This window comes from Carassius auratus, unplaced genomic scaffold (genome assembly GCF_003368295.1).
Source record: "Carassius auratus strain Wakin unplaced genomic scaffold, ASM336829v1 scaf_tig00002013, whole genome shotgun sequence".
Lineage (NCBI taxonomy): Eukaryota > Metazoa > Chordata > Actinopteri > Cypriniformes > Cyprinidae > Carassius > Carassius auratus.
The window spans coordinates 202,117-224,040 of record NW_020523420.1 but is presented as its reverse complement, the minus strand read 5'-3'; the positions used below and the strand labels follow the sequence as shown (position 1 = coordinate 224,040).

At 38.4% G+C, this 21,924-nt stretch overlaps 3 protein-coding genes across 8 annotated transcripts; 2 read left to right on the top strand and 1 right to left on the bottom strand.

Moving 5' to 3' along the window:
* Window positions 1-3,321: 3,321 nt before the first annotated feature.
* Window positions 3,322-6,341, bottom strand: LOC113069651 (uncharacterized). Of its 6 annotated transcripts, none has more exons than XM_026242818.1 (9): window positions 5,240-6,341; window positions 5,088-5,147; window positions 4,943-4,993; window positions 4,767-4,838; window positions 4,586-4,663; window positions 4,399-4,481; window positions 4,299-4,335; window positions 4,132-4,215; window positions 3,322-3,990 (listed from the first exon to the last, which is right to left on the bottom strand). In XM_026242818.1, exons 1-9 carry the CDS (start codon window positions 5,697-5,699, stop codon window positions 3,821-3,823), a joined length of 1,095 nt encoding a protein of 364 aa, XP_026098603.1. In that variant the 5' UTR covers window positions 5,700-6,341; the 3' UTR covers window positions 3,322-3,820. The 6 variants fall into 6 exon arrangements, with proteins under 6 accessions (XP_026098603.1, XP_026098605.1, XP_026098601.1 ...); XM_026242820.1 differs by having other exon boundaries at window positions 4,420-4,481; XM_026242816.1 differs by having other exon boundaries at window positions 4,299-4,356; window positions 5,240-6,340.
* A 1,295-nt stretch (window positions 6,342-7,636) lies between these two features.
* On the top strand, window positions 7,637-20,877 carry LOC113069650 (uncharacterized). Its single transcript, XM_026242814.1, has 7 exons — window positions 7,637-7,663; window positions 8,468-8,528; window positions 14,498-14,529; window positions 16,427-16,744; window positions 18,111-18,257; window positions 18,634-18,761; window positions 19,961-20,877. The coding sequence occupies exons 3-7, from the start codon at window positions 14,505-14,507 to the stop codon at window positions 20,051-20,053; spliced, it is 711 nt and encodes a 236-aa protein (XP_026098599.1). The 5' UTR covers window positions 7,637-7,663; window positions 8,468-8,528; window positions 14,498-14,504; the 3' UTR covers window positions 20,054-20,877.
* On the top strand, window positions 9,220-13,104 carry LOC113069637 (zinc finger MYM-type protein 1-like). Its single transcript, XM_026242802.1, has 2 exons — window positions 9,220-9,905; window positions 11,277-13,104. The coding sequence occupies exons 1-2, from the start codon at window positions 9,471-9,473 to the stop codon at window positions 12,543-12,545; spliced, it is 1,704 nt and encodes a 567-aa protein (XP_026098587.1). The 5' UTR covers window positions 9,220-9,470; the 3' UTR covers window positions 12,546-13,104.
* Window positions 20,878-21,924: the final 1,047 nt, after the last annotated feature.

Below are 21,924 nucleotides of genomic sequence, written 5' to 3'. Positions count from 1 at the left end.
GAGAAGGACATGAGAAAGGAAATGAAAAAAAAAAAAAATAAAAAAAAAAATAATTATAAAGGAAAAGGGGCTGCTGTTTTCTCTCGAAGGAGATCACCCCTTGCTGCGATACCTGAGGGGGCCGCTGTTATCCCTCAAGCGAGGGACGAACTCCCCCTCAGAAGAAAGGGACCTGCTGTTCTCTCCAGCTGGAGAGAGCACCCTTTGCTGCTTTGGCTGCAGGGGACTGCTGTTCATTCTACAGCAGAGAATGAACACCCCTGCTACTTAGATGGAGAAGGCGAACTTGAATGAGAAGGACATGAGAAAGGAAATGAAAAAAAATAAAAAATAAAACAAATAATTATAAAGGAAAAGGGGCTGCTGTTTTCTCTCGAAGGAGATCACCCCTTGCCGCGATACCTGAGGGGGCCGCTGTTATCCCTCAAGTGAGGGACGAACTCCCCCTCAGAAGAAAGGGACCTGCTGTTCTCTCCAGCTGGAGAGAGCACCCTTTGCTGCTCTGGCTGCAGGAGACTGCTGTTCATCCTTCAGCAGAGGATGAACACCCCTGCTACTTAAAATAAGAGGGGACTTGCTATTCTCTCCCTCGCTTTAGACATGAGAACACGCCTCTCCTACCATAGGCTGCTTAAGGACTTCTCCATAACATTATCTTTCTCTTTTGCAGGAAGGAAACAAGGAAACGCTACTCTCCTACCACTCATACCAAGCTCAGGGACATGCTGCTCGTTTGCGGTTCTCCCGCTGGAGAAAATACCCTCGCTGCTATTACCAGCTACCTTAATTATAGAGCGGCCCGCTATTTTCTGCCTCATAAGAAGGGAGATACCCCTTCGCTAGCCAGTAGGTTACATTTAAGGATATCTCAATAACACTGTCTTTTCTCTTTGCAGGACTGGAACAAGGTGGGTTTTGGGGGTTCTTCTTCAGGCCGTAATACTCTCATTATGTTTTGGGGGTTAATGTTAAAGCTCTTGTATGTTCAATTATTCTGGGAGCAAGAACCCCCATAAGGAACCATACCGCCAAAGATAAATTGTGTTCAATAAACTCAAGTAAACTTGCCAAAGTGGTTCCTGTCTGAAATCGAGCACAGCGTCAGTTCAGTCAGGCCACGGAGGCAAGGCTGTGAACAGCTGATGCGGTCAGCTGTCAAATCGCTCCAATCACCACATCTCTCCTATTAGACACGGGACATATATATACGTGCCACTACTGCTCGGTAAGTATGCTCAACGACTCGCAACCCTCCCTCCCTCCCCATTATATGCATGAGCACATTACTGCACACCTTCTGGCTGTTGTCTTGTTTGTTTCAGATCACTAAGGCTTCCAAAAATCTTAGCTGGCATGGACCTCATTGCGGAGAGACACCCATCTTTATAAGCAGGCTACAGGATAGACGTACCACTGCCACATCTACATGATTACCACCGTTTGCTTTAAAGACTTTATTAAAAGTCTTAATTATTATGTATTTCTAAATTTATGGTTCCGGGGGGTTAATGTTAAAGCTCTTGTATGTTCAATTATTCTGGGAGCAAGAACCCCCATAAGGAACCATACCGCCAAAGATAAATTGTGTTCAATAAACTCAAGTAAACTTGCCAAAGTGGTTCCTGTCTGAACTGACACAAGCTTAAACAATAGCACTATGAGAACATAAACTGATTTGCAGAGTCTTAACCTGTTCAATTGTCCTACAGGTAATCCTGCTCTTGAAGAGCTGGCACACGGTCATCTGGTGGGACACAGCTGTGGATAGATTGTCCCGCACATGTTCTCCATGCTAGCTTCTGTGTTTTTCGGGTTCCGGTGGGTCATAGTCATGATCCTCCACAACTTCTGGATCAGCAATGTCCTCATTCAGAAGACTGAGGTTGTGGAGCACTGTACTGCATGCAGCAACATTTGGCACAAAGACAGAACTCACTTCCAGGGCCTTGAAGAAGAAGAAGATGGAGCACCAGCTTGTCTTCAGCATCCCAAAGGCTCTCTCAACAATGTTCTCTGCACGAGCATCATTGGTGTTGAAACAAACCTGTACAAGATTCTGTATACTGTGATGAGGCAGATGGGTGCACTCAAACAAGGACATACACCATCTCCCAGGATGCCTTTTCCTGCAGGTGGATACAGGCCTCCAGTGTAAAAAGAGCTGTTCTTCAGCACCCTGGCATCATACACAGACCCGGGATACTCAACAAAAATATAAAGTATTTCCCCTGCTGGTGGCCTGCAGCTGAACAGGATAAACTGCTTCCTGTTAAAATAACATTAGGCTACACTTGCTGCTGGTTTAGTTTGTATGTGACAGCCATCTATTTTTCCAGTTACCAGAAGAAAAGCTGCTTCCACTGCCTCCAGGTCATCTGTGGTGGGGAAGGCAATCAGCCCCTCAAAACCCAGATGACATACCCGACCTGCTCATTTTGTGCACAATGTCATGCAGGACTTGGATGTCAAAGGCCAGTGACAGCAGCCTATATGATGCTGCTCACAGTCTGTAAATATGTAGTTTTTGTTTTTTAGAATATAATTTCAATAGGTTACACATTTTTCTGCAAGCAGCTAACCGATACCTGCTTTCAACTGTTAATTCAAACGACGTAAAAATCACAGACGAAAGCAGTAAGAATAGCGAAAAACATCGCCGATGTTCGCTCTGTAGATTGGGCTCTTTAAATGTATGCGCTGTTGTGACGATGTATGTCACGTATCAATGTCAAAATGGCAGATGTAGTATGTCCGAATTTAATTCATACTACCCACATTCATACTATTTAGAATGTACTGTTCTAACGGTCGAACGTTCAAATTCAAATGTAGTACCCAGTATGCAGTATGCGATTTCAGACGCAGCGTTTGTTTTTCTGCCTTCATAAAAGTGCATATATTATGTTACCTTGTTTATCTTAAAGTGCCCCTTTTCTTGTTTTAAACCTAGCCAAAAGCAACATGTTGACTGTTTGACACAGTAGACTTTAATTGTATCAAAGGCGACCCTTCCGCGGCCCGTCGGAGGCAAACGCTATTTTCGAGCGATCGGTCGCCGCTTGCTTATTTATTTATTTATATATATATTATATATATATATATATATATTATGCAGTTTATCAAGAATAATGATTGATCAAACCAGACAAATTTCCATTTGACAGTTTTAATTCCACATTTCAAAGTACAGTAACTGTCATTGAAACATGATGTCAGATCCCTGAAATATAAATAACAGAAAAAAAGAGAAAAAAAAATAAATAAATACACACACACACACACACACACACACACACACATGCAGGTTTCCAATTAAATTGTAAAAAAAAAAAAACAGCCTTAGCTTACAAGCAAATTATAACACTTACAATAATTGTTAATAATATAAAGAGGTCAGCTCTGGCATGAAAAGAATTACCAGTAAACATAAGTAATGAGTATATCTGGTACCAAAGAATGTGCAGGACACCAAAAAAAATTCAGGTATAACATCACATTTACAAGCCATTTCTAACAATAAGATAAGTGGTAATAATTTAGAATAAAGCTCTGGAGTAGAATAGACCATTATAATGGCATTGCTGACCTGGGGTACAAGATGTCTCTTGTATCTGTGATAAACATCTTCAAATATATATAAAAAATACTGAGGTAAAAAAAGTAGTAGAACAGATATAACTGCAATGCTGACCTGTGGCACAAGGATTTACAAGCTATATTTAACAATATAATAAGTTAAGCACTATGATAATATCCACAGTGAACAGTGTGGATTGGGGAGTGCAGTCTGACACTTCTGGCTTCTTTAGGGGTCTTGATGTTACTGACTGCAGGATAAAGAAAGGGTTCCAGTTGTCAGTGATGCTGGGATGTCAGTAGTCAGCCTAGGTTTAAGGGGTCGGCTGTGGGTCCCTCTCAGCTGTGCGGCGCCTTTTTCCGCCTTCACGCCAAACTCTCCAAGACGTTGCAGCATTAAGGTCTGATCTGCACCTACAGGGGTTAAATAAAATAATAGTCAGTCCTGGTCCCTCAACTACTAAACTATGACATTTATATCTAGGTCTACTACATGTATAGGTGGCCCCAGTGGGAATTAAACCAACAACCACAGGTGTTGTTTGCAAGTTGTACCTGATTGCCCAGTGCGAGCAAACGTCTTCAACATTGTCCCAACTTGCTTCACCTGCTCTTGAAGTGAGCCGCTGTCATCCGAAGCTACAAAATGAAAGGCATATGGTAATTTTGTACATACATCACATACTCTTTCCTAAGTTTGACTTTTTTGTGCATGTTCTTACCTGCTCGTGCAGTGCTTTCCCTCAGAGCTTGGTTCTCCTCCCTCAGAGCTTGGTTCTCCTCCCTCAGAGCTTGGTTCTCCTCCCTAAGGGCTTGGTTCTCCTCCCTAAGGGCTTGGTTCTCCTCCCTAAGGGCTTGGTTCTCCTCCATCACGGCTTGTTTTTCATTCTGGAGTCTCTGGAAATCTACATTAAAAAACAAAACAACAACAAAAAAAAAAAAACACCTAAAGGCACTATTTTCAATACTTTTAAAACACTGGACACTAAGACATAGGCCTAAAATATACCTTCATAGCTGAAAACTTCATGCTGTACACGAGATGCCAGGGGAGTCCAAGGGCCAATTACAGAGCAATGACTTTCTCCTATTGATAATCATTGACGTAAAAATATGTTTGAAGTTATTGCATACATTTAATGAATTGGACTTAAAATGGAACACTTAGTTTAGCGCAACATATTACATACCTCCAGCGTTTTCACCCATATGCTGCCAGGGTAAATTTGCTGCTGGGGGTGTAAAGCTTAGTACTTGACGAGCTGGAAGAGCAAACATAACAGCTTTAACTTCAGTGCAGAGTATTGCATATTCAGTAATGAAACTATAATTGAACTGTGCAATGCTAATGGAATGTACAACACACCTCGACACCTTTCATCCAGAAACTGCTGCGGCGAGTAACCAGTCAAGTGTCCTAATGAAAAACAGATTATGATTAAAGGATTCCTTATCTTAAATAGAAGCAATAGTTTCCAAGACAAAAAAACGTCACAAATAACATCACTTACTTGTACTCAAACTCTTGGCTCTGTGAAGTGGAGTCTGAATTTCTGGGGAGAAACCTGGTTCTGAGAAAGAGGAAACAGAAATTTGAAAATCTAACAAAGGGTATAGTTTAGTGGCAGGATCACAAATCAAGCGTCACAGCAATTTTACATACCACCTCTGAAGTCTACAGATGGCACAACATTTTCCTGGTTTTCTGGAATCGATGCAACTTCTGGAGCATCGGGCAGCACTGAAACCTTGTTACCAGGAACAATGTTTTCAAAGCTCAAAAGAGGTTGTCCAAACGACAGCACTGCTGGTGCATCTGGAAGACTAGACTCCTCTTCATCAGAAGAGGCCTGGGGTCTGTACTTGGAATTTGAGATTCTCTTTCTCTTCTTGTCATCGTCCGTCGTTTCAACGCTAGAACCTGTTTGGAAGCGCACCAAATATCTCATCGCCTCTTGCCAACATTCTAGAGCAGGGAATAATGAATGAAAGTCAGTTATCCACCATAAACAGACAAAGAAAATACACAGATGAAATGCAGGAAAATCAAATGCATAAGTCAGAACCAAGCAACATTGCTTAACCTCAGTGTGTAAGTTACTGTAACAAAGGCACAACAGCATGTGTTAGCTAACAATTGCTAGCTGGACTAGCAGCTACTTGTTCAGACAAACAAAATCATTTAAACAACCTATATACAACGTTAGTTTTGTAAGAAAACACTAGATGTAAAGCTTTTGCTACGTACTGAAGCTATACACATTTCAACATGCTTGAACAGTGTAAAAAAGGCGAAACAGCATGTGTTAGCTAACACTCTGAACTAGACTAGCAGCGTGCGTGTCGGAACAAACAAATGAAAACAACCTAACGTTACTGGTATCATCATTCGGTTTAGTTAGAAAACAACACAAGTTATACTGATCAGTCTTGTCGTAGATTTTGCTACCTACTGCTGGAACCACATTACCACATGGGCGGCGGCATAATTGTCCATACAAGTAACTGTAGTTAATTCGACTGACCAAAACTAACTTAAAACACATACGTACTCACACTCGTATAAACATACGTATCTTAGAAGAAAAGAAAAACTCAACGCCTGGAAGAAACAAAGTAGCTATTACAGAAAGTTAATTGTAACATGGCGGCAACTTTGTAAACAAGGCTAACTTACTTTAGCCTTACTTTAGCTTGACTAGTAAGGCATGAACAAAGATGACTACAGATTTTACAAAGATAAACTAAAAACAATGTAAACATAATATTGCGTATTAGATTTGTACTGTATAATATGTTGCTGAAGCAAGCAGCAACACATAAACATAACATTTAGTCCACTAATCTTGTTAGGATATCGCAAAAACACCACTGACAGAAACAGTCCACTCTCGTATCTTTTGCATTTAAATCTTTATTACAAGTAATCCCACGGGTCTTAATTAACTTTGTTTTTCTGCTTCCATAAAAGTGCATATAGGTATTATGTTGCCTTGGTTATGTAAGCTCTTTTTTTGATTGATTAAACTTATAGCCAAAAAACCATGTGTTGACTGTGAAACACAGTAGGCTTTAATTAATATAACATTTATTATGAAATTACTGCATTTCCGTATCATTCTATGTTAATTTTTACCGTGAACAATGTGCTGTTACTTTACTTAAGCGTGTGCAGCACAGCAAAAATAGACTCAGTACGTAAACGATCGCTGCACTGCTGCAGACTCACCGCTCCTGGACGCTGGAATCCGTTAACATGGGTGTGTAAAAAAAATACACAATTTATACGCACAGCAGATGGAGTATGTGTGAAACATGCGTCAGACTTGTTGCACTTCCGCTGGTGACATCACATGCAGTCTTTATGTTTTTATTTTGTTCTATTTATTTATTATGTTTTATTGGAATCTCTTAACATTTTACAACAGCAGCCAGGTGGTGAAGACAAGAAAAAAAATAACTAAATTACGAAGTCACTTGCAATCTCCACTTGCACTCTCCGCTATGTTACCTGTGACATCACTTGCAATCGACACAAATCGTACGATGGAGGCAAGACGCTGTGGTGGTGATTAAACCATAGACATGATTAAAATGAATTTAGTACTGGAGCATACAGGGTCCTGCAAGTCATTTGTAGAAGAAAAAGACAAGACCCACAAATCTGTGGCCACAGAACTGCAGAATTTGAACACAATGTATCTCTCATTAAGCGTTTTCCCCCGTAGAAAACATAAACACTTAATATGGCTTATTGTATAAAGATGCTATTAAAATATCAAATTTAAAAAGTAATTTTGTTTGTTGATTGTTGATTTTTAAATATTAAACTTGGTGAACTGATGTGTCAGCAGGGGCGTCACTAGGCCCTTTTGAGGCGGGCTTCAGCCCCCCTAAACTTCTGCCCAGCCCCCCTAAAAAATATATTTGATTAATAAATTTTTTATCGCTTCAGTCCCCTTTAAAAAAAAACTCATTTGAAATGGCGGCAAGCTGCGTCAAGTTTCGGCTCCTCCCCTTATCTGAGTCTGCTTGGTTTTAGCGCATTTTTCAATCTGCAGGGGCGCCGAGCAGAGCGAACATCAAGGTGTGTGTCGTGTGTGCGTGCATTTATTGATAGATTGCTAATGCTATGATATTACACCTGCATCGGTGCAGTTCTTTGTCATAAATGCATTGTAGTTTACATAATGTAATGTTACTGGAGTATTGGGAGCACACGGGACGGCTCGGTTTCTCATCCAATACGTTTCGCTGCGTTCACCTTCAGCCCTTGGGTGATAGTTGTTTTTTATTCCTACAAAAATGAAGTGATTAACACCCATGAAAACATACTTTAGATTCAGAAAACGATCATGATTTATTTTAATTTACTTTTTACAATTACAGACATATTATAATGTATTTTTGACATTACATTATGCAGCCATGCACAGAAATGACACATTGTCTGAAAGCACTAGATGGCCCAGAGAGAGAATGTGGAGTTATTTTGTTTTGTATTATTAAATATAGTTTTGTATTAAGTAATGAATCAGGAGGAGTGTCATGATACATAAATTAGAGTAAGCGTAGAGTAAAGGGATTTTTGATTTTCTTGATTTATACTATTTATACTAGTTTTGTACTTGATTTATAGAAGTGGCAAATTGATAATTCATGTTGTTATTTTTAATAAATAGAAATAAATATAGAACAAATTAATTATATCGCCAATAGACAATTACATTAATACATGGTTTGTCTATATTCTTAATGAATATTAGCTGGTTAGTTAAAATACTTAAAATGACATCTATTTTCATGGGGTGACTTTATGAATATCCAACCGTATTGTTGATTATAAAGGCTAAAAAGCTAAAAAACTAAAATAATTTATATTTCATCGTAGATGGATATACGACATTTCTTCTTGTTGTGCGGGAGTAGGTCTGCAAATGAGCAACAGTCAGGTGAGAATAGAACAGACAGCCTCACACACACACACACAATACCACTGTGTTCCCAAGACTCATTTCAGTCATTGAACCCTGACATTGTTTTAATTGTCTGCCAATTTCCCTGTACATTTTATAAGAAAAAGCAGTGGTATCGTCAAAGGATAAACACAAATGTCCTGACTCCTGACATTATTGACACTCAACAAGAAATTATTAACTGTCTTTCAGTCAACTGAACTGAAACTATTTTTTTGGTTTCTCAGAAAAGTCAGTGCAAAAAGTGAATGAAGTGGAGGCAGAGAAGATTGATGAAGGCACATCAGAGAAAGGGCAAGATCATGATCGAGGTCAGAAAGTGAACAGTTGTTTTGGATAATTTGTCTGGTCAGTTAATAAATACAAATTAAGTTAAGATTTCTTTAGTTACCAAACTATATTTACGTGATTGTCACAGTACAGGGACAGAGAGAGCATGAAGAAGAGGAAGACATGAGTCAGGAGAGAGAGGACAGACATACAGAGAAACAAATGTCAGATGAAGCACAGACAGCAGCTGCACCTTTAGATCAGTGTGACGTAGGTGAAAAGGACACAGGCCCAAAACAGGCAAAATTACACTATTATCCCCAGGAGAACTTTGGCTTACAAAAAAGATAATTCCAGCCAAGCTGGTTTCAAACTTTTGCTTGGCTTGAGTACTCACAGAAGACAGATTCTGCCTACTGCTTTGCTTGCCGTGTCTTTGGTAAAAACTTGAAGCATGATGTATTTGTGAGTAGTGGATACAAAAACTGGAAAAAGGCACTCAAAGCATTTCACAAACATGAGGGGACTCAGTCACACAAGGATTGTATTGTCTCCTGGAAAAGTTACAAGGCTAGTGCATTACAGGGAAATGTTATACAGCAGATTGAAGCAGCAAATGCTGATGAAATTAGACAAAGAAGGGAGTATATGCGACGTATTGTGGCTGTGACCTGCATGTTGGGGAAGCAAGGGCTACCATTAAGGGGTAATGATGAAACAGCAGAAAGTCATAATAAGGGCAACTTCTTGGAATGCATGGGGCTTTTGCAGAAGTTTGATCCTTTCTTGCAGCATTACACTGCCCCATCAAACAGCACATACCTCTCCCCTGTCAGTCAGAATGAAATGATAGAGTGCTGCTCGAAAGAGGTGACAGCAACTTTTATCAAAGAAATGCATGAGTCAAAAATATTTGCCATTATGGCGGACGAGGCCAGAGATGGACACACAGAACAGCTAGCAATTTGTGTGAGGTATGTCACTGAGGGAACAGTTAAAGAGAGATTCCTGTCCCTGACAGAGCTGAGAAGTTTCGACGCAAAGTCAATAACCGAGGCATTAGAAAGAAAATTACAAGAAGAAGTAGGGATGCACCGAAATGAAAATTCTTGGCCGAAATCGAAAACCGAAAAAGAGAAAACCAAGGCCGAAAACCGAAACCGAAACACCGAAATAAATTATGCCAATTATTAGTACCATTGCATTTATTGCTATGACAGTGTACTAACTTTACTAAAATTAAGACATTGCAATTGCATAAATTAATATTAAAGTTTCAAAGATAATTACAATTACATAACTTATTTAAAAAAAAACATTAAAAAAAATTACAAATGATGCAAATATTTATTAAGGACATTGCAACAATGCACAGTATAAAATAAAATTCAAACTAAAAATGTATCCCACTCATGTGTATATTTAATAATAATGTACAGGCCTACTGGCCTGCAGAAAGGTTTTAAAATGAACAGTTCTCTCATAAAAACAAAGTGCATTTAGGTGAAGTGCATTTGAAATTGTTCTCTGTAGGACTAGAAAGTGCATTACTTCTCCAGTATAGGCAAGAGGGTTGTCACTTCTGGGGATGGGGACTTCAGACAGATAACCATCTAGCTGTTGAGCAGTTGAGCTTGTCATCTGCCTGACATTTGAGACATATTTGAGAGAGTGTATTTAAATAGGACCAGGGCATAAATAAACATTTTTATCAAATTAAAGCAGAAATCTAGCAGAAAATCTAGCATAAATATGGCTACAATCTGATATTATGTATGTATATATGTTTGTGTGTGTGTGTGTGTGTAGTAGCCTAAGAACAAAATAGCCAACGTATTATTATTATTTGAGGCACTTTCTTGCAGAATTCCACTGAACATATCAGACCACGATGGTGCATGCCACTCATCTGGTGCAGAGACGAGTCTTTTCTGCGCTCTGATCTGTCTCCTGCGCTTGGCGCTTCTCCGCATCTAGCGCGGCCTGGATCATTTCTTGTGCGCGCTGCCTTATTTCCGCATCCAAGTAATGGTCTTTATAACGCGGATCAAGCACATTCGCGATGAAGTGCAGAGGATCCGAAAAGATCTCAGTGAGACGTGTGCTAACAGACTCTATAAGACTGTACTTTTCTTTGTTTTTACATCGTGGTCCGTCTTAATCTCTTTGTTAGGAGACGTTTTAGTGCTGCGAATAAAGGAATACGAAGAGTGAGAATGTTCTCACTGGTGTTAAGTGAATGTCGCGTGGAGCTCGTGGTCTGCGCTTTGCAGGTGCACGTGCAGGTCGCGGTTTCTTTTTGCGTCATCACAACATTTCGGCCGTTTTGTTTCGGTGATAAAAGTCTATCGGCCGAAAACCGAAAAGGCCATTTTCGGCCGGAAATTTTCGGTGGCCGAAATTTCGGTGCATCCCTAAGAAGAAGGAATTGCTCAGTTGAAGTGTGTTGCCCAGACATACGATGGAGCAGCAGTTCTGAGTGGAGCAGCTGGAGGTGTTCAGTCTCTTTTCAGGGAGAAGCACCCTGAGGCTATATATGTTCACTGTTATGCTCATGAGTTGAATCTTGTCTTGTGCCACACATGCAGAGGGATTACTGAGGCCGCAGAGTTCTTTAGCCTGCTGGAAAGTTTGTATTCATTTTTTTGTGTTTCCCTGGTCAGCCACCACAAGTTTAAAGAAGCACAAGCAAAATTAGGATTGCAACCATGTGAACTGGTGCAGCTGTCCAACACACGGTGGGCGTGCCAGCTTCACTCAGTGAATGCTGTGCTTGAAAATCTGCCTGCCATCATTGATTGCCTCTCTGCCATCAATACAGCAACTGCAGTGGGGTTGAAAACAAAAATATGCAAATTCTCATTTGTGTATTTGTTGATTCTTTTCAAGGATCTCCTATCTGTAGTAGCAGGCTTGCACAAATATCTCCAAAAAGAGACCATTGACCTTCCCCAGGCAGTGGCATACAAAGATGCTGTGTGTGACTCCTTAAAGCAGAAACGCAGTGATCCCACTGCTGCAGATATATATGCTAGAGCAAAGGCAGTGTGTGAAGATAATGACATTGTAGTTGAGGAGCAACCTTCTGGCCAGAGACAGAAAAAAAAAAGGATGGATGATTTTGTTGTTGAAACAACTTATGGTGCACATAGGAGAATCAGCATAGATGCCGAACAAGTCAAAACAAAGTTACTATATCCATATCTGGATAGAATGATAACTGAACTGGAGAACCGTTTTTCTGCTGTAAATGGCGCATTGCTGCAAGGTATTCAAGCATGCAGTCCAGTGTCTGAAAACTTCCTGTCTGAGTCACATTTGGAAGAACTAGCACACCATTACAACATTGATTTAAAGACAGAGGAAGTCATGGTAGCAAGGCACTTTTTGACACGTAAAAAGCAAGCTGGTGCAGCTCCACAAGACATGGTTTCACTTTATAACCTGCTGGATTCTGAAATGTTTCCATCACTGAAATCTGTCATCCAGGTTGCCCTCACTGTACCTGTTAGCAGCTGTTCGTGCGAGAGGTCTTTCAGTGCTCTTCGCCGTCTCCGCAACTGGCTAAGGAGAACAATGGGTCAGAGCAGGCTCCATCAGCTGGCAGTTATGGCCATCGAGAAAGATGTTGTTGAGCAATTGGATCATGATAAAATTATCAACAGGTTTGCTACTCTTAAGGAGAGAAGACACAGGTTGATGCTCCCAATGAAAGACCAGTAACTGGGCTGCAAGACTGCTGCTTCTCACCGGCTGCTTCTTCATTTTGGCTTGTTTTTCCATTACTTCTGATAGTTAACCACAGCCCCCACTTAATCCATTGTCCAGCCTCATACCTGTTGTTTATATTGCTGATATGGATGATCAAAGTTTATGGCTTTTATGTTATTTTCTGGTTAAAATGTTATTTAATTTTGTCAGAAAAATTCCTATCTGAGGTTTGTATGTGAGCATAGAAATGCAAACAGTAAAATGTTGTGTTTGTACTGGAAACGTGTGCGTGTGTTTGTACAGTGAATGAATCAGGTGGTCTTCATTGTAAAATAAAAAAATCAACATTCCCTATTTTCTAGTGGTCACATCCAATAATTATTTTTTTATTACAGTGTTGTATATGGCTCAGTCAGTACTCCTACTCCCATATATGAAATACAGGGAATACAATGGAATAGTGGATTGCAGTAAGGTTAGTAGCATACCACCCTACCCTAATAGTCAAATAATATTTTTTTAATCATACCCTTATTGGGGGCTGAGCCCCCCTAAAATCAAAATCCTAGAATCGCCCCTGTGTGTCAGTACTTTTTTAACATCTCCAGCTCATTTTAACAATACCGTGATATTACTGATAACTGTGATAATTTTGGTCACTATAATCGTGATAAGGAATTTGTGTACCATTACATCCCTAGTCGGAAGTAAGAAGGAGAGGGAGAATTTTCAGGAGTGATGATATTACTGCGCCGAGGTCAAAGTGCTCTTCTGCCATACATAATAGTTATCATATTTTATTAGCTTAGAAAATCATCATGTTTTATTTTGTAACTATACTTACTCGTGTTACTACTAATGTAACCGTCTTTAAATAGGGAAAAAATGGAAGTGTCTGGTGGCTTCTAAATTCATCCCTGCATTCGTATTGCGTTCATATTCTGCTGTTCTAAGGCCGCAGATTTGTGGGTCTTTTCTTTTTTCTTGCAGGACCCCGTATGGTATAGTACTAAATTAGTTGTACTCACCACCACAGCATCTTGTCTCCATTGGCAACAATTACAATTTGTGGCAATAGCGAGTGACATCGCAGGTAGCAGAAAATGCAAGGGAAGATTGCAAGTGACTTCGTAATTTAGTTAATTTTTTCTTGTCTTCGCCACCTGGCTACTGTTGTAAAATGTTGAGAGATTCAAACAAAAGTAATCAATAAATAGAACAAAATAAAAAAGACTGCAAGTGATGTCACTAGCGGAAGCGCAAGTGTCTGAGAGTGCAAGTGGAAGTCTGCAGACAGACCCTTCTCCTTATTTTAAGAGGATGGCACCGGACGGCTGCCAGCATGCCTGCAGAGACTGTGACGTACAAGTTATTTTGAAACATGGCGTGAGAAAGAAATCTTTTGAAGCTATGAATCAATTAAACAAAACGATTCACTGAATCAAAGTGCTCAAAACTTGTCACGTTGTTGACTCCTGCTGGTCAGAATGGTACTGCAACAAAAACAGTATTTAGTTTTTTAAAATCATTGCAAATGTATTAATGGGGGTATAATCTACCAAATATAATGAATGAATGATCTAATACAATTAAATATTGAGTGTCTGTATAATATATATATTTTTGCACACGCACAAAAAAAACAGTGCATTAAACAGTTGTCTCCGCAATGTATGTGTGCCATCAGGTCAGAAATTAATTGCAGCATTTTATTAAGTCTTGATAGTCTCTATTCAGGTTTTTCCCCCTCACTCCCCATGTTTATTTCCATATCTTACCCTTTAGATTTATATGATGTAATATCTCCCTGCAGTTACTCATGAAATGTAGACGATAGGTGAAAGAAAAAAAACTGATCAGAGCAGACTTCCTGTGGTTGAACTTTTTCTCTTTTCTGCATGTGTACTAGCATTCAGTGCTGTCTGGGACGAACTCAGGTTTCATATCAAGTGTTTTATTTACAGCTACAACATGAGGATTTTGCAGCTCCATCTCTGTGAGTATTACAGCTTTTAATGTGCTCTCTGAACTTTATTTCAGTCAAAAGTTTAGACAAACTAGATGTCTTATGATGATGTCTTGATGTCTTAATTTTAATGTTACATATATACAGTATTGTTCAAAATAATAGCAGTACAATGTGACTAACCAGAATAATCAAGGTTTTTAGTATATTTTTTATTGCTACGTGGCAAACAAGTTACCAGTAGGTTCAGTAGATTGTCAGAAAACAAACAAGACCCAGCATTCATGATATGCACGCTCTTAAGGCTGTGCAATTGGGCAATTAGTTGAAAGGGGTGTGTTCAAAAAAATAGCAGTGTCTACCTTTGACTGTACAAACTCAAAACTATTTTGTACAAACATTTTTTTTTTTCTGGGATTTAGCAATCCTGTGAATCACTAAACTAATATTTAGTTGTATGACCACAGTTTTTTAAAACTGCTTGACATCTGTGTGGCATGGAGTCAACCAACTTGTGGCACCTCTCAGCTGTTATTCCACTCCATGATTCTTTAACAACATTCCACAATTCATTCACATTTCTTGGTTTTGCTTCAGAAACAGCATTTTTGATATCACCCCACAAGTTCTCAATTGGATTAAGGTCTGGAGATTGGGCTGGCCACTCCATAACATTAATTTTGTTGGTTTGGAACCAAGACTTTGCCCGTTTACTAGTGTGTTTTGGGTCATTGTCTTGTTGAAACAACCATTTCAAAGGCATGTCCTCTTCAGCATAGGTCAACATGACCTCTTCAAGTATTTTAACATATGCAAACTGATCCATGATCCCTGGTATGCGATAAATAGGCCCAACACCATAGTAGGAGAAACATGCCCATATCATGATGCTTGCACCTCCATGCTTCACTGTCTTCACTGTGTACTGTGGCTTGAATTCAGAGTTTGGGGGTCGTCTCACAAACTGCCTGTGGCCCTTGGACCCAAAAAGAACAATTTTACTCTCATCAGTCCACAAAATGTTCCTCCATTTCTCTTTAGGCCAGTTGATGTGTTATTTGGCAAATTGTAACCTCTTCTGCACATGCCTTTTTTTTAACAGAGGGACTTTGCGGGGGATTCTTGAAAATAGATTAGCTTCACACAGACGTCTTCTAACTGTCACAATACTTACAGGTAACTCCAGACTGTCTTTGATCATCCTGGAGGTGATCATTGGCTGAGCCTTTGCCATTCTGGTTATTCTTCTATCCATTTTGATGGTTGTCTTCCGTTTTCTTCCACGTCTCTCTGGTTTTGCTCTCCATTTTAAGGCATTGGAGATCATTTTAGCTGAACAGCCTATCATTTTTTGCACCTCTTTATAGGTTTTCCCCTCTCTAATCAACTTTTTAATCAAAGTACGCTGTTCTTCTGAACAATGTCTTGAACGACCCATTTTCCTCAGCTTTCAAATGCATGTTCAACAAGTGTTGGCTTCATCCTTAAATAGGGGCCACCTGATTCACACCTGTTTCTTCACAAAATTGATGACCTCAGTGATTGAATGCCACACTGCTATTTTTTTGAACACACCCCTTTCAACTAATTCAACTAATTGCCCAATTGCACAGCCTTAAGAGCGTGCATATCATGAATGCTGGGTCTCATTTGTTTTCTGAGAATCTACTGAACCTACTGGTAACTTGTTTGCCACGTAGCAATAAAAAAATATACGAAAAACCTTGATTATTCTGGTTAGTCACATTGTACTGCTATTATTTTGAACAATACTGTATATAGGTAGACTAATGTATTGTTTTCAAAAGAAGTGGATAGTAAAGGAAAAGCAGCCAACATTTTTTTTTTCATTTATGTATTTATTTACTTACATATTTTTTACTTACTTATAGTCTTTGGGGTTTTTTTTTTCTTCTTCTTCTTGTAGGTCTGCTTATATGGTGTCAAACAGCAGAGACTTTAATAGATCAGCTAGTACATTTGGGGCAAAATGTGACAATAAACTGTGATTTTGAAAATGAGGTCAATTGGTTTTTACTGAAACCTCCATATTTTTCAGTTATATTACGCACTTTCCCAGGCAGTCCTTTTTATTACAATGAACATTACAGACAAAAATATTCAGTGGCCTCTAAACATCTGTTTATTAATAATGTCACTTCGGATGAGTTAGGAGTTTATTTCTGCATGAACACAGACTGTTCAAAGCCACAATTCAGCAACGGCACCAGACTGTACATCACTGGTAAGTGCACTATTGCTAATAGTATCACCCGGCCATCACAATAGTGAATGTCAGTGTTGGGGAAAATTACTTTTAAAAGTAACATATTATAATAGTGTGTTACCTCGTAAAAAAAGTATCCAATTACATTCATTACTTTTTATGTTAATAAAATGGGATTAGATACTGTAAATTTGTGTTAACATATTTAATTATTGCAGGTTTTCATCTATTCTGAGTTTGAATTTCACTGATTAATTAATTTTGATGAATACTAAATATTTTTTTTTTGTGAGTAGGATGAATTAATGCACATTCACATTTAGTCAAGAACTACATCACATTCACACAGCGCACACATCGCCTCTGTACTTTTAGTTTCTCCCAATATGGGGACAGGAGACTTGTCAGTCAATAAATGGGGAAACAAAGTATCTGGCATTAATTTCTTGAAAAAGTAACTCAGACATTTTTTTGTAGATTAAATGTAATGCGTTACTTGATAAAAGTAAACTGATTATGTAACTCGCGTTACTTGTAATGTGTTACCCCCAACACTGGTGACCGTAAAACAATTTATTTTCATTTATAAAGCTCTAAAAACCTAATGTTTTAGGGCACTTCCTGCCAATATTGAAAAAAAAAAAATTAAGGGTCTTAATTAAATATGTGCAGTTTCACATGATTAGTGCAAACTGTCACATGACCAGAGCAGTTTATTTCCTGTTTGCACCTTGAGAAGATGATGGCTGCATCAAAGCACCAAAACTACAGGCTAGTAATGTATGTTAACATAAACATATAACAAGAATTTTTAAAACACATGATCTTTAGGGGGTGACTAGTATTAATAGATGAGTTCACATATATTTTGTTTTGTTGAGCGTGGTCATAGAATGAGTAAATGTCATGATGGTCACAATTGTGACCGGTGGGATAACAGTGAACTTAGGTATACAGTATAAATCTAATTGCAGTTGTGAGTGACAAATGACAATAAAATGTTGCAATTACAAAATATTGCACTAATTTAAACTTGTGTTCCTATCAATGTTTTATGCATAATAGTAACCCTAGAATGTGATCAAACTGTTTAAAATAGCTGGGTTAAGATATCTAACCATTTTTATGACTGCAGAAATATGTTATTTCAGTACACACATTATCCCAACGCCAGTCACAATTGTGACCAAACATAAATCAAATTTTTTCACAAACATTTCCAAATAAATATATAAAGTATTAATTATTTCAAAGGGTTACTGATGACACATCATTTGGATATCTTCTTTTCTGAGGAAAGTTTGGGATTAAACAGGTTAAGCCGTTCAGTATAGTGATTATTTAGAGATTGCTAACCGATTGTGACTTCATTCCTTCCTTACAGAACAAACTCAGAACTATACAGTAGTGCAGAATATTCAGCAGAATCATACACTGGTGAAGTACATTGAGCAGAATCAGACGTCATGGCAGACTCTTACCCTCATATCTGGTCTGATAAATGCTGTTTTAGTCATTGTTGTTGTCATAGGTGAGTTTTAATTAATAAATGAAGCAACTCGATGTTGAATGTAAATCGTACTTGCACAATCCCATTCATATGTTTATATACATAAAAAAATTTTATGTCCCACGAATGGTTGGATTTAGATTTAGATTACATTTATGATTATTTGTTTATTCATTAATTTATTGTATTAAATTTGTTTTCTATGTGAATCACATGATACAAATTCATACAAAATCCTCCCTGTGAAATAGTTGATAACCGATATGGATATCTGATATGATACCGATATATTGTGTATTTCCCAAAATATATACAGGGGATCCATCTACGAATATATCGACACAATGCTGTAAGTGTTGTAATTGCATAAACATTTATTACTTTATTCAATTCTCAGGACTATTGAAGGTTTGTGATTGTAGAAATAAAAGGCCTGCAGAACTTTCACAACAACTTCATAACACTGATCTACAGCAAACACAACTTATTCAACAGCATCTAGATCCAATCGCAGACCAATCACAGGTACATCTATCTATCTATCTATCTATCTATCTATCTATCTATCTATCCATCCATCCATCTACCATCTATCTATCTATCATCTATCTATCTGTCTGTCTTTCTGGATTTCTCTCTGTCTGTCTGTCTGTCTTTCTCTCTGTTTGTCTTTTTTTCTCTGTCTTTTTGTCTTTCTCTCTGTCTGTCTTTCTGTCTTTTTCTCTGTCTGTCTGTCTGTCTGTTTGTCTGTCTTTCTCTCTGTCTTTCTGTCTGTTTGTCTGTCTGTCTGTCTGTCTTTCTCTCTGTCTCTCTGTATGTCTTTCTGTCTGTTTGTCTGTCTGTCTGTCTTTCTCTCTCTCGCTGTCTGTCTTTCTGTCTGTCTGTCTGTCTTTCTCTCTCTCTGTCTTTCTGTCTCTCTTTCTCTCTGTCTGTCTTTTTTCTCTGTCTGTCTTTCTCTCTGTCTGTCTTTCTGTCTGTTTGTCTGTCTGTCTTTGTCGCTCTCTGTCTTTCTGTCTGTCTTTCTCTCTGTCTGTTTGACTTTCTCTCTGTCTGTCTTTCTGTCTTTCTCTCTGTCTGTCTGTTTGACTTTCTCTCTGTCTGTCTTTCTGTCTTTCTCTCTGTCTGTCTTTCTGTCTGTCCTTATTTCTGTCTCTCTGTCTGTCTTTCTGTATTTCTGTCTGTTTGTCTGTCTGTCTTTCTCTCTGCCTGTATTTCTGTCTGTCTGTCTGTCTTTCGCTCTGTCTGTCTTTCTGTCTGACTTTCTCTCTGTCTGTCTGTCTTTCTCTCTGTCTGTCTGTTTTTTTTCTGTCTGTCTTTCTGTCTGTCTGTCTGTCTTTCTGTCTGTTTGTCTGTCTGTCTGTCTATCGCTGTCTGTCTGTCTGTATTTCTGTCTTTCTCTCTGTCTGTCTTTCTGTCTGTTTGTCTGTCTGTCTTTCTCTCTGTTTGTCTTTGTCGCTGTCTGTCTTTCTGTCTGTCTTTCTCTCTGTCTGTTTGACTTTCTCTCTGTCTGTCTTTCTGTCTGTCTGTCCTTTTTTCTGTCTCTCTGTCTTTCTCTCTGTCTGTCTTTCTGTCTTTCTCTCTGTCTGTCTTTCTGTCTGTTTGTCTGTCTGTCTTTCTGTCTGTTTGTCTGTCTGTCTGTCTATCTGTCTGTCTGTCTGTCTGTCTATCTCTCTGTCTGTCTATCTGTCTGTCTGTCTAAACTCATTTTCTCTTTGCTCTTTCAGCATGCTGAGGAGGATTCTTCTATGTTGTATACAAATATTCATCCTGGTCAAGTCAACAGCACTTATGTTGCTTTGCAGCTGCCAAAAGCATAAAAAGAAGTGTACAGCTGAACTCATACGTATTTCACAGCATTTAAGAACAAACTGAAACTCTTGCGGTTTTCCAAGCACACATTTAGATGATAGACATGTATTGTGGTTTGGTTTGCTTCAGAAAAAGTGTTGCGTCTAGACTGGTGGCCTGCACCTTGAACCAGTCAAGAGTTTTTCTCTTTGCCTTTGTGTTATACTATATATGTAAATCTTTACATTTATGTTATTTAATATCTTTCAGTCACTTTTGAAGTTTCATGTGATTGGTTAAAAAGTGGACAGAGCAAACATGACTTTCTGTGATCGACATGTTTGTTATTTTGTGATGCTAACATTTGTATATCAGAACCCCCCTCCCCCCCACAAGTGTTTGATATGCTATGATATAGTACACATTATAGATTTTATAGATTTGATAGCATATTAAGGCCTTTCAGTGACCTTAAAGTGCTAATTAAAAGATTTGTAAACTTTAAGTGTCATGAAATCCCATTATATCATCTCACTTCTGCAGAATGCTTAAAAAAGGTGTGATAATTTGCAGGAAGGAAGATATGGAGGTGGGGACAGCCACACACAAACACGTCTAGATCTGAGATAAGCAGAGTAAAACTAGCAATATTTGTCAACTGAGAATAATATTTTGTTCTGAACATGTAGGCTATACGTTTTCAAATTACGCTGCTGCTATAGCTGGAATTCAGCAATTTTTGTTATTATACATAAATCATCCAGTAATGTCTAAAAACGCAAGCATTGGATCAGATTTCTCATTCTTTTTGACAATGACTTTGTTAAATTTCCATTCTGTTTTCTCCATTAAATACAAAGACTGTATGAATAAAACTTGTGTGTTTGATCGGTTTTATTGGAAAAACAAATGCCTGCTGAATGGACTCTGGCTCTGATTTTAACAGACAGCTCTGTGCTCTATTGAATGTAACATTCATTCATAGTTAACTGTATAAAAAAATCATAAAAAATAACATACATTAATTTTTCCGTTTATGTGATCGTTTATGGTCTCTTCAGTACATCTTTCTCTTTAGTGAAGAAGACACAAACGTTTTCAAGGAGGTTTTTATTTCATTCACTGCTTCTCTGGGATCATTTGTCTGCTCATCCTGTCTTTGCCAAGTAGACGCCTGCATGACAGAGTCAGGATGAGTAGAAACATGATCCCAGAGAAGCAGTGAATGAAATAAAAACCTCAGTTATAACACTAGAGGTCAGTAGACTCTAATCACTGGAGGTGAGTCTATAAGAAACATTCACCATAGATATGCAATGATTATTTTTTTTTAATCATATTATCTCTAGTTTATAACATAACTTAATAAGCAAGGATTATTTACTTACATACATGCAGTACTCTGACTCTGTTACAAAGAAACCATAGTAAATACTAAAAACATAATATAAATTAAGTATTAAGGTGGTTTATAAATGAGCCACAAACCAGCTGGAAGCAAAAACATGATGAAACCACTTCCTGGTGTGTCACATTTCCAGTGTAACCGCCTTAAAATACAACACACACACACACACACACACACATACACACATTAAAAAATATATTTAAAAAAAGGATCTTGATTTGACCAGCTTAGTTTGTGAGTCAAACAGGAACATGTTGTGGTCTGAGCTTTATTAGGGTCAGTGTATAGCACAGAAGTCAACTTTTAATGTTTTTTTTTTTTTCTTTTTTTTTTCTGCTGGGTGAACAAATGGTTATTGTTTTGTTTTCTGCTACTTATATAATATAGGCTGTGTAAAGAAAAAAAAAAAGTTACCACAACTTTGTGCCTGTGCACACGTGGATGTACACTCCAGTCTAGGAGATTCGAGCGCTTATTGAGCTGATTGTATCA